This window comes from Lathamus discolor, chromosome Z, assembly GCF_037157495.1.
Source record: "Lathamus discolor isolate bLatDis1 chromosome Z, bLatDis1.hap1, whole genome shotgun sequence".
NCBI lineage: Eukaryota > Metazoa > Chordata > Aves > Psittaciformes > Psittacidae > Lathamus > Lathamus discolor.
The window spans coordinates 28,326,202-28,340,519 of record NC_088909.1 but is presented as its reverse complement, the minus strand read 5'-3'; the positions used below and the strand labels follow the sequence as shown (position 1 = coordinate 28,340,519).

Genomic DNA, 14,318 nt, shown 5'->3' with positions numbered 1-14,318 from the left:
TAAAGGATTAAAGTGGATTAGCTCTTGAAATTCAAATTGTGCCTATTCTCTTACTCTATGCTTCCCTGAAAAATAGATTTAGATCTCTTGCCAGCCACTGATGTAGTTGTCCATTAATGCTGGGACTTACATTTCTACACCATGTAAAACAAGTAAGTGCCAAGTAGCAGTGATCTTTGGAAAAAAAAAAAAAAAAAACCATGCTTCAGCATCTCAGCTATAGTGGTATTCCCATTGGATTAACTATATATTTTATTTGTATTCTAGCTCTTAATAAGACTTCATTTGGGCATGGGAATATGTATTATAAGAATTAGGTAATCAACTGTAAAAAAAAGCCACTCTTCTGATATATAACAATTCACTCTCTTCAGCCTCACCAACAAAAAAATGAATGAACAAACGAATGAATGAACAATGCACTGTATGCAGATGCTTACATCGTACTTCTATACTTATTTTTTTCATTAGCATTTTTGTTGTTCAGAGAAAAAGTCTAACACAGATTTAGACAATAAAAAGCCCCAATGTATACCTGTGAAGTTACTAGATCCTTCATAAATGCTAATTGGCAAGTGCAGCAGTCCAGTATGTACTGTTCCTTTCATGACTTTGGAGGATAAAGCTCTTTGAACATATACCATTATTCCCATATTTAGTTAAATGGTTTGATATAACCATCAGAGGCTTGTATTTCTTTATAGTTTTTTATTTAAAAGCAAATCTAGGAGCATGCTTTCTGTATCATTCCCAGCTCATCTGCACTGCTTCTTGCACGCTCTCCAGGCTCTGTTTTGTATGGCTAGACAACCATGATCTCACTGCAAGCTGTGAATATCTCCTAAGTGAAATATTAAATTAGAGCAAGATTTAAGCAACTCCTAAGTATCCCTGTTCTCTTCCACACTCAATCTGCTAAACAGCAATAATGCATTTAACTACTTTGCCATAACAATGATATAAATTATAGGGAAAATGAGATCTGAGCAGGCCTGGAGACTTAAGGCACATCAACGGTTCTGAGAGTCTTTGTGAATCTTGCTATGTCTGCGAGATCCCCAGGCAGAGCTCTGATCTCTCAGGTCAGAATTATGACCCCTTGGGTCATAATGCAGAAGTGGTTGCATTAATCCCATGCTGCAAATCTAATTCTTGAGCTCTTTGGGTCCTGTCAAATGCTTTTTTTTTAAGTATTTTCAGTATAGAATATTCAGGTTTCTTTCTCTTGTAACTGAAGTTATGTATTCTTACTGCTACAGATCCATTAATCCTCTTCTTTCTCACTGTGCACTTCTTGCAAAGCCTTGCCAGTGCTGTCTTGGGGTGGGATTTTCCTAAGGGAGTGGTGAGCCCCAGTCACCTGGCCAGTCACTAACCTTGCATTCAGCCTTGGTAGCCTTGTTTTGTTTGTACCTGTGTTCCACAACACTCCTACCCCAGAGGCACCTTTCATCCCCCAGGACTGTGGTCACCTGCAGCCTCTCCTCACCAGCTCTTGTGGTGATTACTGTGTCTGTAGCCAGAGAAGCTGTGACAACAGCCTGCTCCCCCTCCAGGTCCACATTCACCTTGCCAGCAATTTTGTACTTGCTTTTCCAAATCTATGGTTTCTTTTGATCACAGTTCTGGCCTTTCTACAAAGCCTTTATTATTCGCAGTAACTTCTTTTTATTTCCTTGATCTACATGCTCTGTAGGTGTATCACAATATCTAAGCATAGTCAGGAGATGACAAAAAGCCCTCTATTTAAACTGTCAAAATTTCTCTTTAGATCCTTTATCTGTCAACAGCACCAGCTTTATTCAGTTGTGGTGCTTTGGATGATAATTTCTCTGGCATTTTAAAAACTAGCTGTTTTCCTCACTGAACTTGCATTCAGTTATTTATATTAAATCGTGCACTACTTTGTGGCCTAAAGGGTTTTTTTTCCCACACTCTTGTACAGCTGACACTGGAACAGTCAGTTACTTTTGTGATAACAGCATGAAGGAGGGTAGCAGAAGGGGAATTCTGTTCTGCCCACAGCAGGGGGACTGGAAATAGATGATCTTAAGATCCTTTCCAACCCTAACCATTCTGTGATTCTATGTTAATTATATTAATAATGTCATATGTATATTTACAAACACTGAAGAAAATCTTATTGCTTTTATAAGTGTGCATTTTTTAATATATGTGTATATATATATGTATATACTATGCATACACAGTATGTGTGTGTGTATACATACATGAAAGACAAGCTGAAACAGTTGTTTACCAGGAAGGTTAGCTGGTTGAATATTATTCAATCCCTAGGCTGTTCAGTTAATGCTGCCACTCTCAAATTGCTCATTCGTCCAATTAAAATGTGACTAGGTAATTTGGTGAGTGCAACTGTTTTAACAGCCAGTAACAGTAGTTCAGATAGCAAATGGCTGCTGCAGGGGGACATTGACTGTGGCTGGCTCTTGCTTCCTTGTCATCACTTCCAGCAGCATTTCAATGCACAGTAATGTCTGGAAGCAGACTGGGGATCAGAGTTGTTGCAATGGGGAGTCTATTTTGCCACTTGCCAGAGTGTCCTTGGGGGGCTGAATTTGGTCCAGCAGCAGTGCACAGGGACTAGCGTCTGCCTCCAGCCACCCTCCAGCATCCCCTGGCAAAAGCTCTTGTCTCTGGTTTGACTGCAGATGCGAGGCAAGCATCGCGAAGCTGTTGGGAGACATCAGTTTTATCAGGCATGAGGCCCAGAAGACTGATAAAGAGCTCTATGGCGTTCATTCTACCCTCAAAAATTGTGTTGCTGATTTTGAAAAGAAGGTGAGTAGAGAAGCCTACAGTTAAACACCTGGTAAGTGGTGACTAGGCACATACAGGTATAGTTTCTTTTCATAATTACTGACGAGTATTAAAGACTGATATGGGATTTAAACAATATTTCAGGATTTTTAATTAAAAAAAAAGAAGTTTTCCATGATACTGCGGAATCATGACTGAATATTTTGGGTTGGGAGGAACCTTAAAGCCCATCCAGTTGCAACCCACTTCTAAGAGAGCAGGTTGCTCCAAGCCCCATTCAACCTGGCCTTGAACACTGCCAGGGATGGAGCAGCCACAGCTTCTCTGGGCAACCTGTGCCAGGGCCTCAGCACCCTCACAGGGAAGAACTTCTGCCTAAGAGCTCATCTCAGTCTCCCCTCTGTCAGGTTAAAGCCATTCCCCTTGTCCTGTCCATACAGGCCCTTGTCAAAAGCCCCTCTCCAGGTTTCTTGTAGCCTCTTTAGGCACTGGCAGCTGCTCTAAGGTCTCCCCTTAAGGAGCTTTCTCCTCTCCAGGCTGAACCAGCCCAGCTCTCTCAGCCTGGCTCCAGAGCAGAGCTGCTCCAGCCCTTGCAGCGTCTCCATGTCCTTCTCTGGACTCGCCCCAACAGCTCCATGTCCCTCTTGTGTTGTTGCCTCAGCGCTGCATGCAGGACTGCAGGGAGGGGTCTTCCCAGAGCACTCAATCGTATGCCAGGATTGAGCAGATACGGAACATTCAATTTCTTATACACTTTGGTATTGAATATTATCTCATTACTGTATTTTGTCTGCATCTTCTGCTGCACAAGACACAGTGCCAGTCATCGTGTACCTTGCCTACCCAAGGTCCTCCTCTCCGAAGAAAAACTACTCATGACAGAATTTAAACAAGATATCTTACCTGAAATTCTGTCAAAAGACACTGTTTGGACATCTGTCTCCTTGAATACCTTTGAAAAAATGTACTTTTTCACCTGGAACCATGGAATGGACCTGGTGTGTGTCAGAATCACATTAAGCAGTACACAAAATCATGTGGGAGAGAATCAGATACCTGGGATATCCCACAGCCTAGAGAGCACAGGGCTGCACAGGGCTGCACAGAGCTGGGGATGAATGCCCCAGCCTGGACATGGAGATGTCCTCCCCTGAAGGAGGGAGATGCTTTGAACACGGTCTACCAAGTACCATCTTATTATCGAAGCATGTGTTATTGTGGATGAGCCTCTCTTCTCTTCACTCTTCCTAGGGTCCTGTTAGGTGTTGGACAGACACATCTTTGCAACACACACGCAATTCCAAGGATTTACCCTGTGTTTTTTCCACCACTGGGGAGGTTTGAGTGGTGCCTCTGTCCAAATTAAAGCAGCATTGCTTACCTGTGCATGTAATTAGAAAACCTGCATCCACAGACTTTGACTTCAGCAGGTCATACAGCCTTGGTGACGCTGAGCTCAAGTCTTCCGTTTGTACTGAATGAAATGGTGAGAAAAATTGGGGCTTATGTAGCTGTGTCTTGATGTTATCTGTTTTTTCCATGCTTGCAATCATAATGCATGTTTAAATGTTAATGCTCATAAAGGCTTTCTGCTGAATTCTCATTAGGTAATGCAGCTATTAGGGAAGATAGAGGCTTCCAACTCTGATCAAAGCTCAAATTTAAAGACAGTCCAGGGAGATCAACATCACAAATTGCAACTTCTGGATTACAAGTAGGTGATAGAGGTTTTTTCATTATGATAATTCACCCTGAATGTGTTAGAGTGACGAACAGGTTGCTATGAAACACTAAAACAAACACTTTAATTAATACCCACTCAAAACCTAGAAACACTTAAAGAAGATTAATGAAGATCTATGCCATGAAATAGCAAAAATACATACTGAAAGTATATCATCTCTCAAGCTAATTTTTTAAATGAGGCACTAAATGACATCCTGTAAGAAGAAAGCTATGAAAACAACTTTATACGCTTAGAAGAAAGGTAGCAGATACAAAGACACTGTTTACCATTATAACTGGGTCTAATCTGTGACTTGCCTAATGCGCAGAATGTTTTCTTTGTGCACTTGCACTCTGAGACAACTGCCCAGGGCAGGGGTGCTGCTAATGAAGAAAGGTGGGCACAAGGCTAAAGCAGTTATACAGGCTCATGTGCCCATAGATTTGCGATTTATTTCTTATTTACCTAGCATATTTTTCCTATTCCAGATGTATTTTTAGGGTGCCATTGTAATCTTGAATTTTAGAGAAGATGAAACTCCAGTGAAGTATGCAACGAACAGAAGTATCTGGCATCCATGTTCAGAACAATGCCAAACCTCCCAGCACTGAATAGTAGAGACAGCACAAATAATTTCAAATCTAATTATAATTATTCTGCATTAATGATATTTCAAATGCAATAGTTCCACTCCTTAAAATGGTGAAGTATTTGAATAAAGATTTATTTTAATTAAGATTTTATCTGAATAGTATTAAATAGGCTAGAAATTTAAGCACAAGGAAGTTCTCATCAAGCAAAAAGAAAAAGGGATTGGGGTGAACAGGAAAATAACTGGTAAAGTGGGCAATGAATCAAAATTGGGAAAAGGGAAGGACAAGCAGGGAGACAGAGAGCAGTGAATGATGGAGATCAAGATGCTGTGAAAGGGACAAGATATGAAAACAAAATAAGAAAGGAGGAAAAACGGAACAATGACAGAAAAGAAAGAGATTGTAGAACTGAAGTAAATGCTGAGTTCCTCAAAAGCTAATGAGACCTTACTGAAATTGTCATCAGAAACAGGAAGCTTAAAAAGAGGAGGCTTTCGAGACAATAAGATGTGGTGGCATTGTGTATCTAACATGAAATCCAAAATACTTATTCACTAAATGTTGAGATTTTATTCCAGTTAATATAAAATTTAATTAAAATAGCATGCCCTTTGGGAAGTGTCTGTCTCCTTTTATATTGCTCCTCTGAAAGTCTACCAGATTTATATATTCTTTTTATAAAGCTTAAGTAAAATCTAACTTCCAGAACAGACTGGAGCTTCTGCATAAAACTTGACATGTTTAAATCAGCTTTAAAGCCAAGAGTTACCTCTTCTGCTGACATGCAGCTGCCTGAGACGCGGTCACCTTTGACTGCAGTTTGGCAGTTTTATTATAAATGTTCACTAACTGGTATTGTTACTGAAAACCAGATTAATTGTAAACTTATTTCAGGATCTCATGGGCATCATGCCTTGCTCAGAAATTTGGCCCTTCAGAGGGAAGTGGATGCTTATCTCTTGAGGTCAGTTAGACTGGAATAGCTGCATTCAGCTGTACAAAGTTAATTCAATTGCCTACAGATCCTGGTTTAGTTAGAAGCTTTTTTTATCCTATGAGCTTCAATTTCACACCACAACTGATTTTGCTGCTCTCCCCAATGCCCAGCAACACAGTCGACATTCAATAGAATAGCGTAGCTTCATCCATTTCAGAGTTAATTCAAACGGGAATTAATATTTTTTCAGCCCTCAGATATCTTCCTAAAGTAGACCACACCACAGAAATCATATTTTGGCATCTACGTACAGCCTTCATAGAAAATAATCAAGAAAATAATTGAGCTTAGGGCTTGTTAGGAAGTTACTGACGAGATATGGAGTACTTTAAACAATTGAGTCAAGATTCCTCCATAATGCTGAGTAAGCCTTAATATTTCTACTAAAGAAATAACCATCATTTTAGATTGGCAAGTGTTCTAAGTGACTTCAGGGATCAGATACAGACTCATCGGAAGTGGACAGAAGCGCAGTTGACAAGGTCTGAAGAAGATCAAGCCCAGCAGAGGCATCAGCTGCATGACTTGGTGAAGGAAAGACTGGTAAGAGTTTCCAAGAGGGTGGCACAGGGTGGTTTGCAGCCCTGCCAGGAGTGGGAGTGAGGAACACCACCTTGATCCCAGGAGGTACCAAATCATGCACAAAAAATACAAGATCCAACACAAAACTAGGTTCCTCAGGACACAGCCAGCAAAATGGTGAGTTATGAAAATCATGTAATCATGGATTAATTAGGTTTGGAAGGGGTATCTGGAAGTCATAAGGTTCAACTCCTCAGTCAAACAGAGCCAACATCAAAGTCAGGGCTTAAACCTCACCCAGGAGATTTTTGTTTCCAAGGATGGAGATACCACAGTGCTATGGGCATCCCAGATATAAAGTCTTCACTGACTGTGGCTGCCCCATCCTTGGCAGTGTTCAAGGCCAGGTTGGACAGGGTTTGGAGCAACCTGGTCTAGTGGAAGGTGTCCCTGATAATCTTTTAAGGTCCCTTCCAACCCAAACTGTTCTGTGATTCTATGATCATGGCACTACTTCACATCTGTGCATCCCAGCTGTACCCAGCAACGGCTTTTTCTAGCTCCAAGGTGAGCATCGGTGCCACCACTGAATGCCACCTGGCTCCATTCATTGACAAGTTCGTAGCATCTGTGCAAGTTCTGCCTGCTTTTAAATACAGACAAGCCCTCATCATCTTCTGGTCAGTACTTTAAAACACAGCTCGCTTTGGTTCCACAGCAGCAGTTAGCACTTGGCACAGGACCAATGCCTTTTAATTAATTCTTTCAGTTTTTAAAGCTTTTACTTCTTTGCTGTTTGCAGCTTCAGAGTTCAAAAGTGACCTAAGCATAATCACCATGTCTTAGCACCAGGATGAAAGCTGCTGATCAAAGACCAGGTTCAGAAGTCGCTTGGAACTACAAGGCTCCTGAACTTTAATCTCCATTTATTCTACCTGACAGTGATCTCTTGTACTCAAAGCAACCACGATTTAGAGCAGCCATGAAGATAATAAAAACATTTCTGACTTGCCAGCTGCTATCTCAAAATTTCAAAGTTTGAATTCCCTTCCTCCTCCAATAGTTTTTGTGATTAGTTTTCAAAACCACGGGCCTGTTGGGGACAAGCCCAAGAGGAACATGCTAGGGATTGAAGGATGGCGGGCTAAGGAGGACTATCAATCTCTTGTTTCACTTGTGGGAAAGGATAGCTTTTTAGACCCTGTCCCGCAGGGGAAAAAGGGTACTAGGACTGGCTCCCTGAAATGCCTGTACACCAATGCACGCAGCATGGGGAATAAACAGGAGGAGTTAGAAGTCTGTGTGCGGGCTAAAGGTTATGATCTAGTGGCGATTACAGAGACATGGTGGGACAGTTCACATGACTGGAATGTGGTCATGGATGGCTATGTCCTTTTTAGGAAAGATAGGTCAGCAAAGCGAGGTGGTGGAGTGGCTCTTTACGTGAGAGAGCAACTAGAATGTATTGAGTTCTGTCCGGGGTCGGATGAGGAGCAAGTGGAATGTCTGTGGGTACGAATCAAGGGGCTGACTGGCACGGGTGATACAGTTGTGGGGGTCTATTACAGACCTCCTGATCAGCACGAAGGAGTTGATGAGGCTTTCTACAGGCAACTGGAAGTAGCCTCGCGACTACATGCCTTAGTCGTCGTGGGGGACTTTAATTACCCCGATATTTGCTGGAAGACTCACACAGCCAGTCATTCACAGTCTAGGAGGTTCCTCGAGTGCATTGATGATAATTTCTTAATGCAAATGGTGGACGTACCAACTAGGGGAGCAGCGCTGCTAGATTTAGTACTCGCCAACAAGGAGGGTTTGGTCGAAGTGGTGACGGTCAATGGCAGCCTTGGCTGCAGTGACCATGAGATGGTGGAGTTTAGGATCCTGTGTGAGAGGAATAGAATACCTAGCAAAGCCACAGTTCTGGATTTCCGAAGGGCCAACTTTGGCCTCTTCAGTCAACTGCTAAGGGAAGTCTCATGGGAAAGTGTACTAGGCGGTAAAGGGGCTCAAGATAGTTGGTTAGCATTCAAGGACCGCTTCTTCCAAGCTCAGGATCGGAGCGTCCCAATAAGTAGGAAGTCAAGTAAGGGATCTAGGAGACCGGCGTGGTTAAACAAGGAGCTGCTGGGCAAACTCAAGTGGAAAAGGAGAATCTATGGATTATGGAAGGAGGGGCTGGCCGCTTGGGAGGAATATAGGACAGTTGTTAGAGGATGTAGGGAGGCAATTAGGACAGCTAAGGCCTCCTTGGAACTCAATCTTGCTAGTCGGGTTAAAGACAATAGAAAGGGCTTCTTCAAATACATAGCAAATAAAACTAACACAAGAGGCAATATAGGCCCACTGCTGAACGAAGTGGGTACCCTGGAGACAGAGGATATAAAGAAGGCAGAGGTGCTGAATGCCTTCTTTGCCTCTGTCTTTACTCCTGCAGACTCTCCCCGAGGGCCCCGGATTTCTATAGCCCCAGAAGGAGTCAGGACAAAGGAGGAGTTTGCTTTGGTAGATGAGGATTGGGTTAGGGATCAGCTATGCAATCTGGACATCTGTAAATCGATGGGTCCGGATGGAATGCACCCACGGGTGCTGAGGGAGCTGGCGGAGGTCATTGCTAGGCCACTTTCCATCATCTTTGGTAAGTCGTGGGAAACGGGCGAGGTGCCTGAGGATTGGCGGATGGCAAAGGTCACACCAGTCTATAAGAAGGGCAAGAAGGAGGACCCGGGTAATTATAGACCGGTCAGCCTTACCTCCATCCCTGGAAAGGTGATGGAACAACTTATTCTTGACTCCATCACTAGGCATATCAAGGATGAGGGGGTCATTAAGAACAGCCAACATGGTTTTATGAGGGGGAAGTCATGTATGACCAACCTTATAGCCTTCTATGAGGAAGTGACTAGGTGGAGGGATGATGGTAGAGCGGTAGATGTAGTTTTTCTTGATTTCAGTAAGGCATTTGATACTGTCTCCCACAGCATCCTCATAGATAACCTAAGGAAGTGTGGGCTTGACGATCAAGTAGTGAGGTGGATCGAGAACTGGTTGAAAGGAAGAAGGCAGAGAGTTGTGGTCAATGGCGCAGAATCTAGCTGGAGGTCTGTGACTAGTGGAGTTCCTCAGGGGTCGGTGCTGGGACCGGTGCTGTTTAATATTTTCATCAATGACCTGGATAAGGGAACTGAGTGCACCCTCAGCAAGTTTGCTGATGACACAAAACTGGGAGGAGTGGCTGACACACCAGAGGACTGTGCTGCCATTCAGCGAGACCTGGACAGGCTGGAGAGTTGGGCGGGGAGAAACTTGATGAAATTTAACAAGGGCAAGTGTAGAGTCTTGCATCTGGGGAAGAACAACCCCATGTACCAGTACAGGTTGGGGGTTGACCTGCTGGAAAGTAGTGAAGGGGAAAGGGACCTGGGGGTCCTGGTGGATAGGAGGATGACCATGAGCCAGCAATGTGCTCTTGTGGCCAAGAAGGCAAATGGCATCTTAGGGTGCATTAGAAAGGGAGTGGTTAGTAGGTCAAGAGAGGTTCTCCTCCCCCTCTACTCAGCCTTGGTGAGGCCGCATCTGGAATATTGTGTCCAGTTCTGGGCCCCTCAATTCAAGAAGGACAGGGAATTGCTTGAAGGAGTCCAGCGCAGAGCCACAAAGATGATTAAGGGAGTGGAACATCTCCCTTATGAGGAGAGGCTGAGGGAGCTGGGTCTCTTTAGCTTGGAGAAGAGGAGACTGAGGGGTGACCTCATCAATGTTTACAAATATGTAAAGGGTAGGTGTCAGGATGATGGAGCTAGGCTTTTTTCAGTGATATCCAGTGATAGGACAAGGGGCAATGGGTGTAAACTGGAGCATAGGAAGTTCCACGTTAACATCAGGAAGAACTTCTTTACTGTAAGAGTGACAGAGCACTGGAACAGGTTGCCCAGGGGGGTTGTGGAGTCTCCTACACTGGAGATATTCAAGGCCCGCCTGGACAAGTTCCTGTGTGATGTACTGTAGGTTACCCTGCTCTTGCAGGGGGGTTGGACTAGATGATCTTTTTAGGTCCCTTCCAACCCTTGGGATTCTGTGATTCTGTGATTCTGTGTAATATATGTGGTTATTCATTCCTAAGGGAGACTAGTGTGCCAAAAAAATACAGTGTTAACAGGAGTTAAAAATTTCAAAACCACTCTTAAATAGGTTGAATAAGGAATGCATTTGTTTTTCTATGTACACATACACATACGCAGGCGCATGCATGGTGGTCCTCTGGGTGTCCTCTCAGTGGAGGCACAGCTCAGTTCCCTGGGTGCCGAAGGAAACCTCAGCACAAATGCTGGACAATACGCAACCCTCATGTAGCTGGTGGACATGATGGGGTATGTGATGGTAATGGAGCTGTTCTGGAAGCACACAGCAGCATCTTGGTAGTTCCTGGAGCTGACTCACTCCATCAGCCACCAGCACAGCAATGTCTGTGTGTGTTCCACCACCACACTGAATTGTGTTTAGGTTCAGACAGCTGCTTCAGGTTTACAGACACCTTCCTTGGGAGGCAGAGCCATTGCATTTTACAGGGCTCAGCCTCCTTATTCATGCCAGCAGCTGAGCTGGGTTTACACCACAGTGTTGCACCCCTTAGCTCAGAAAGCTTGAATGATGGGCGCATGAAAGCAATCTGAAACATGTTACAAAATGTAACAACAAATCACTGGATTTAAATGAATAAAAGAATAAAGTAATTAGAAATAAAAGACTAAAGAATAATTAGAAAACACCCTTGTCCTGGCCCAGCCCAGGTTTCTCAGTCTATTTGGTTTGTTGGGGAAGAGAGGATCGACACATCCTACAGAATACCAGGCCTTGCCCACATTTACTCAGTGCTGTCATGCATGGGATTAGGAAGCAAGACTGACTGAATACGTTGTTGGCAGGAGGCAGGTTAATGTGGGTGCAGGTAAAGTGTCTTACTATAAATCTGTGTTATTATTTAAAGGAAAGAACAGAAAAAAGAGTAGAAGAAAAGCTCCTATTTCTGTCACTAAAGTTAGAACAAATGGATAAACCACAGAAGTATGAAAAACAGTTGAACCAGCTGATAAGTGATGAAAAAAGCCTGCATGAAAGACTCACCAGATTTGAAAGACAGATCTGGAAGGAGATAGAGGAAATCCAAAACGAATACAGATCAGGTGAGGATGGGCTTTCCACAGTAACTTGCTGCACCAAAAGATACTTTCTAGTAAAGACAGAAAGACATTAAAATTAGGATTTGTCTCTCCCAAACCCCAAACAGAGGTGTGTGGGTTAGCCCACTTGTCTTTGCAAACAGCCAGCATGACATCTGCACACAGGTTGCTCTTCTTCCTAAGAGTCTCAAGGTAAGACCATTTAAAAGGCTGTTTCACAACCTGTTTTCCAGATTTTTTACAGCAACTATTCCTTCTGTTAGCAAGGTCCCTAACTTCTGTTGGAAGACTCAAGTCGTTCCCTTTTGCACAGATCCTGCTGCTGAGATCCTGTGTGATGGCTTTGTATCATGTCCATGCTGTACTCCCCATTCTCAACCAACAGTAGCTGAAAAAAAGAGGATTCTGGATGAGTTACAGCTGCCTGACAGTGAGCGTACCTTGTGCAAGCAGATAGGGAAGTGGTCGGATAGCATTGCTGAACACACAGCAGCTGCTTCTTATGGGAACAGTCACAGAAATCTATCTCACAGAGCATGAACTACTTTATCAGTCAGATAATCAACTTTCAACAGCAATGAGAAAGGCTTTCACCTGACACTAAGCACATGGTCTTCTCAAGGAGAACTTTTGCTCATTATAATCCATCCTCTGTCACTCAAACCTAACCTATTGTAATACCCCCCATTTGCAGCTGATCATGGGAACATCAGCTTATCCAGAAAAAAAATCGCTCAGCCCCCTCTCCAAGGGAACAGATGGGTGAAATTCATTACACAAGGGTTTCACATCTTACATGTTCCCACTTGAAACTCAAGCATCTGGTTCTCATCTCCCAAGATGGCTGTGATCAAGGACTCTTTACTTCAGCTCCAATTCCTTCATCATCTTCAACCCACCAACGAACCCTGCTGAAAGCTGTAGCAAACCAGGCTCTAAATTAGCTAAGGTCTTTGTGCAGCTTGACAGAAAGGTGAGGCTTGGCTGGCTACGAGACCATGAGAGTGAGCACCAGACAAGGCCCCAAAGAAAGCTGTGGCTAAAAAAAATAGGAATAAAGGATTCTGGTGCTGGAAGGAGAGAGTGCTTAACTTCAAATTTCCACCTGCAGAAATTAAGGACAGGAGAGATCTGTTTATATAATACTTTGGCCATGCTTGTGTTTAAACTCAGGTCCAAGGACTGCTCTTTCCTATGGCAGTCCTCTGTAGCAGGAGCTGACCCCCAGAAAGGGGGAAAAGAGGCCACTGAACGGTTGTGGAGCAGCATGAAGGGCACAGAGGCAGTGTCTAGGCTCTCTCAGCAGCAACTAGTGCACAGATTGGCCTCTTGGAGATCAGAGACAGGTTTGGTATTCATAAAATTCTAAGCACTATGAAGAAATTTGGTTGAATGCTACTGAGACAAAATTAATCCATATTAAAGAACCATAAAGAAAAACATGTCATCAGCTACCATGTTACAGTAAGCACTGTAAATAAAAAAAAAGAGGAAGAGAATTTATTTTAATCCACTGTTAGGCTGCTTGTTGGCTAATAAATTAACACCTATGTGACACACTAAATAAATGTAAGGCACTACTATGCTGCAATTTGAAAGTTACTTCAGTCTGGAATCAGCTGGGTAGCAGCAGCTTACAATCTGCTTCTACAGGCTTTATTGACAATATTTGATGGAACACTGGTCCAAAAAAAGGTGTATCAGGTGCTGTGTAGCTCTGTTTTGCAAAAGAATTGTGTGCACACCACCACCTCTCTCTTTTTATACACCAATTAAAAAAACCCCAAAACTTAATAAACCCTCAAATAAAAAAAAATTCCAATGCTTAATGAAAAAAAAAAAAACCACCACTTCAAAAGCTGACAATACCATTGGTTTTAAAGACAGATAGTGTTTTCTTTCCTCCACACCACAAACCTGATGTCAAATGCTGTTTACTGCTATTTATAATCATGCTTGGCATTATTCCAATACCATTATTATTGGTATTGGAAGATACCATTCCAAGAGCAAGGAACTTGCAACCCAAGATGCTAATGTGTGTCTATGGTATTCAATAAAATGATGAAATGGAGTAGATTTAATGTGCTCTGTATTAAACAAGGGTAGGAAACCTTTGCAAAGGAAAGAATCTTCAAATATGATGAAAGCAACCACTATTAAATTAATTGTTCCTATTCTTCTACCAGGATTTCAGTCTATTTATGAGTCTCTGGAGCTGCTCAGACAAATATACAATGCAAAGCTGAAACTAGAAAAAAAGAAAATTCATAAAGACATGAAAAAGGTACAACAGAAGTGACCTGGAAGACTGAAGACCATGAACAAGTCTATAATAACAGCTCTGATATATATACATATATATGTAGCTCCTCAATAGTCATTTTCATGCCAGTTTTAAAACGGAATACTTTGCTGTTGAAGAGAGGTTAAATTTTGAGGATTAACTTAAAATTTTACAAACACTTCATACAAAAAATATGCATATTATTTAAAGGATGTTAAGAAAATCAGTA

The 14,318-nt window shown here is 42.7% G+C and overlaps 1 protein-coding gene across 1 annotated transcript in view; it reads left to right on the top strand.

Moving 5' to 3' along the window:
- FAM81B (family with sequence similarity 81 member B) overlaps positions 1-14,104 on the top strand; it is a 56,857-nt gene extending 42,753 nt beyond the window's left edge. Inside the window, exons 5-9 of the mRNA XM_065663830.1 lie at positions 2,673-2,802; positions 4,389-4,495; positions 6,505-6,640; positions 11,610-11,805; positions 13,992-14,104. Coding sequence (XP_065519902.1) covers positions 2,673-2,802; positions 4,389-4,495; positions 6,505-6,640; positions 11,610-11,805; positions 13,992-14,104 — 682 coding nt within the window. The remainder of the gene's footprint in view (positions 1-2,672; positions 2,803-4,388; positions 4,496-6,504; positions 6,641-11,609; positions 11,806-13,991) is intronic.
- The last annotated feature ends 214 nt before the right edge of the window (positions 14,105-14,318 follow it).